At 35.8% G+C, this 4,811-nt stretch overlaps 1 protein-coding gene across 1 annotated transcript; it reads right to left on the bottom strand.

Moving 5' to 3' along the window:
• Positions 1–1,135: 1,135 nt before the first annotated feature.
• Positions 1,136–3,030, bottom strand: LOC129107253 (interferon-induced protein 44-like; the record flags this gene model as incomplete). The annotated part of the gene is given in 4 exon segments (XM_054618689.1): positions 1,136–1,982; positions 2,335–2,435; positions 2,617–2,788; positions 2,884–3,030. Coding segments are annotated over 4 exon segments (606 nt in total), but the record flags the coding sequence as incomplete, so codon positions are not given.
• Between the last annotated feature and the right edge of the window lie 1,781 nt (positions 3,031–4,811).

Raw genomic sequence — 4,811 nt, 5'->3', positions numbered from 1 at the left:
ATAATTTTATTTAAGTATTTGTTTATTTATTTTATTTTATTTATTCTATTCATGTATTTATTGATTTTATTATTTTATTTATGTATTTGTTTATTTATTTTATTTATTTTATTTATTTTATTTATTTTATTTATTTTATTTATTTTATTTATTTTATTTATTTTATTCATTTTTATTTATTTTATTTAAGTATTTGTTTATTTTATTCATTTTTTATTTTTTTTATTTAAGTATTTGTTTATTTTATTTATTTATTTTATTATTTTATTTATTTCATTCATTTATTCATTTGTTTTGCGGGGACAATGCACTCCAATCAAGTTTATTTTATTTTTATTTTTCTATTTTATTTTTATTGTATAACATGTTGTATTTATTATCTGTTTCTATGTAGTTGAGCAGCTGCAACACCCCAATTTCCCCCGTGGGGATCAATAAAGGAATATAACATAAAAGTTAGCCAGAGAGGCTAGTTTTCATCTGCTGTCCCCAGCCAGATGTTTGAAGGCAAAAAATAGAATTAAAATGCATAGATAAACAGACAGTAGCATATAGACAAAACCAATGCACATATAAGCAAAGTGTACTTCAGACACTAGAGCAGAGCAGACATAACAGGCTGCAGCATGCGTCAGGCAGAACAAACACACCTACAGTACAAGCACATATACAACACTGAGACACACAACATACACATCAAAATGGAAAATAGACAAAAAACAAGACAAATGCACATATAGGCGAAACAAGCAGGCAGGACAGTCAGTACATCAATGCCTGCACGCCTGATTGGCAACAAGCCATTCCTTAAGGCCATGTTTGAATGTTTGTATGTGTTGTTTGTGCGTATGTGTGATGGCAGAGCATTCCACGAGTGTGCTGCCTTCACAGAGAATGGAGATTTGCTAAAAGAGCTTGACCTATGTTGAATGACACAATCATCTCTTGAAGCAGATCTAGTGCGTCTGCTGCTTTGTTTCATAAAATCACAGAGTGGAGGCGGGGCCAAACCATGTAATGTTTTAAAAACCAGACACAGTGGACCTGAACCGTGACTTCAGACGTAACTCAACATGTCCTGATGTGTGAACTGTAAAACATATAAAATCATTTTAAAGGTAATATTGATAATCACATCGTGCTGAAGGTGACAAAAGCAGATTAATTGTCTTTCAGCTGTTTATTGAAGCTTCATGGTGGTTACATAGGGTGAAATATTATAACACAGGATTTGATGATTTCATGGCTGCAGCCTGAAATGTTTGATATCTTCAGAAACTTTTGGATTTCTATTACAATCAAGACAAACAATGTTATTCATAAACATCATGCAAAGTAAAGATGTAGACACTGGTCGGTATGTTGAATTAAAAGCACTGGAAACATATTTGTGATAAACTCTTGCATGAATTCCTTGTTATTATACGAAGCTAGAACAGTTTCAGTTAATTCACATTCACATTCTTTTTTCACCTCTCCTCAGTGATTTGATCAGGGCGGGACAATGCCACATATTCATCATCTACATCTGAACAAACCACACCAACAGTCCTAAAGAAGCAGATTAACTGACTTGTTGGGTGTTCATTATTTTTATTTTATACTTTAATAGCTGCTTATTGAGTCATGCATATGTAATGTTGCTGAGAAACACTGAAGATTTTAAGGCAAGTTTCCAGGGGTTATGAAGTGAAAGCAATGTGTAATGAAATAATTTACAAGATCCCTCTGGAATTCTTGCAGATCGTTATTCTGACGTCCTGAAATACGGTCTATATATGCTGCGTTCAAACATTTCAGTTTAAGCATTCAGACTGACTCTCGTCGAAGTCGATGGAGTCTTCTCCAAAGTTGATGATGCTTTTCAGTGAGCTCAGGATCAGCGAGTCAACGTCACTGTCGAGGTCGATTTCTGATTCGTAGTTCTTCACAGGGAAGATGCAGTTCATTGGAATTCCCACATTGGCACTGAATTGCTCCATCTACGTAAAAAGAAATATCACATTTCTGTTCACAAATTGTTTTTATGGTGCCGACACATAATCTTAACAGCACAATAATTGACACCACCATGTGATGCGCTGTTAAGATGTCATGGCATTACACGTCTTTCTTAAAGAGCACATTGTTCTGGTCGCCTAAAAATGTCTTGTTCAGCGGTCAATTGTACTGAGCTCCACCCTCTCGTGTCACTTCTGGTTACACCTGGATGGTAAAAGCTTAAAACAAAGATGGCAACGGCAAAAAAACAAGATTGTGACAGCCAAAAGTTTAAAACCAAGATGGCGACAGCTATAAAACTAGTTGGTGACGGCCAAAAACCAAGACGGATACCTTGTTCTTCATGTCCTTGACCATGTAGACCTTCTTTACATCATCTTTGATCTCAGGATGGAACTCATCAATTTTGGTGAGAATGGCCACTTGAGGAATCTCTGCCAAGACAAAAGATAGAAAACCAATAAGTCCCGTCACTTAACATAAATACAAACAGACCACAGCTGCTGTTTCTCTGTGAGTACGTGAACCAAAACCAAAGCCAGTAGAAGGGACATTTTTATTGGTGTGATCTAATAAGAACACTGTAGAGAAGAATTAACAGATTTCTGCTCTCACTCAGTTCACTGGCTTCCATCCTGATGTCCCGAATCTTCCGCACAGTTTCATCCTTCATTTGAGAAACTGTGTCGGCGGGAACGACACAAACCAGAACATGGACTTTGTCGTTGAAATTTGGGGAATTGTTGTAGAATGCATCATTCTCTGACAAGCTAGATACAGGATTGAACTGGAAAACAAATTGAAATCCAGTTTATTATGTTATATAATTCAAATGTATCACATTAACAAATGTTGTGGAAAATATTTCTGCAAAGACTGTACCTTGTAACCGTCCTTCACGTGTCCCTTTAAAGCCAGTTTGACGTCGTCCACCAGGACACCGTGGTTTGGTTCCAGGCCCATGATGTCATTGAAGACAAAAGGGTAAAAGGACCCTGGCTCTCCTTTCTTGATCTTGTAGGTTGTGTACTGTAAAGTAGATATGGAGAAATGTGCAGTTTGTTATTATTATCATCATCATCAATAGAGAGAATGAATAGACATCCATACCAAGCTACTATGGTATACCCTACGAGATTAGTTCTGTTTTGCATCAATTTAGTTAAGTTAGTTCTTAGTGAATGGATTTGAACTCTTCAAACTACCACAAAATGAGAACACATAAACCGCTGGGCCTCGTCAAACTAATTAGTTTGATTCAGGGAAACTAAATCCATTATTGCCTTTTAGTTCTGGTTTTGTTCACACTGAAAAACAAAGCAAGAGAAAACATGAAGTGGTGAAACATGAAAAGTGGGTTTCTTTAACAGTTTTTGTGTGTCACGTCTGCACATTGACATAAACCTGAATATTAGTGGTATTGGTGGATTGTAGGATGCATTAATCTCTAATTTATGCTTTTATTTCCCTCTGTCACTAAATTGCTTATTTTAACCCTGACCAACAGAAGGGGGAGGAACGTTCCCCTTGTTCTTTGTGTCTCTCACCCAGGAAACTGATTTTGTGCTGAAATGTTGAGTTTAATCCTATCCATTCATTTATTTATTATGCATATATGTACACGTTTGTCTACTTAGGTCTGTCTGTGTTGTGATAACAATGTCTATCTATGTTGTGTAATTGTTTAATTTGTAATTGATCAGGTTTTATTCAGTGATTTATATCAAACTATTAAGTATCATTTTGCAGGTGAGATAGCACCGCGTTCAAATATGGAAGAATTAAAAAGACTTTGTAAATAGTATTCATTCTGTAAAGTAAGGTTAAATGAAATAATCAAGATAGTTGTTAGGTTGGGAGCCTTCCCACCATTAAATTGAACCCAATTTCTCAATAAGATAAAGAAAGGCGACTTCAGAGGACTTCTCCATCTTCTCTTCCACACTAGACTTCGACTCTGGTCTTTGACGCTGAAGGGTGTTCCTCGGCCATATTAATTTAAATCACTTAATAAAATAATCTTAGATAGAAATATCTCAATTCAATTTAAATTAAAAGTTATATAAATGTGCTTCACAATCTTCCCTGGTGCTTCTCAAACTCTCAACTGCTGAACAGTGCATCATTTTTTTAAGATAAACTTTAGGTATAAGCGTCAAACGACGGATTTAATTGATAGACATCAATCGATGATAATGATATGAGTCACTGATTCTACCTGGTCACATGCAATACTTTCATTTGATTTTGGTTCATCATTATTCATTGTAGGATATGGCACTTTTAAATGTTGGATCACTGAGCAATAAGACATTTGTTATTAATGAACTCATATCCGAACATAAACTTGACTGCATGTTTTTAACAGAAACCTGGTTTGGGTAGCGACGGACCTGCGGTTCTTATTGAGACGTCCCCTCCATGCTATAGTTTTGAGTATTCTACAAGGTATGGTAAAAAAGGCGGTGGAACTGCCTCTATATTTACTGACGCCCTAAATTATCCCTGTTGGTGATTTTTGCTCATTTGAACATCATGCTATACTGTTAAAATCCCAACCCCTGTGCTTGTTATAACAATATATAGACCCCCCAAACAATGTCCAACCTTTTTAGATGATTTTACTGAAATGCTGTCCATTGTCACTACCAATTATGACAACATTATGGTCATAGGTGATTTTAATCTACATGTGGATAATGCGGCCGACTCTAAAGCTACTGAATTCCTCAATGTGTTGAGCTTTATGGATTTTATTCAACATGTTAATGGGCCGACTCACAACCGCGGTCACACGCTGGATCTAATCA

This window comes from Anoplopoma fimbria, chromosome 18 (genome assembly GCF_027596085.1).
Source record: "Anoplopoma fimbria isolate UVic2021 breed Golden Eagle Sablefish chromosome 18, Afim_UVic_2022, whole genome shotgun sequence".
NCBI lineage: Eukaryota > Metazoa > Chordata > Actinopteri > Perciformes > Anoplopomatidae > Anoplopoma > Anoplopoma fimbria.
Note: the sequence above shows the minus strand (reverse complement) of the source record. Positions and strands in the feature narration are given on the sequence as shown.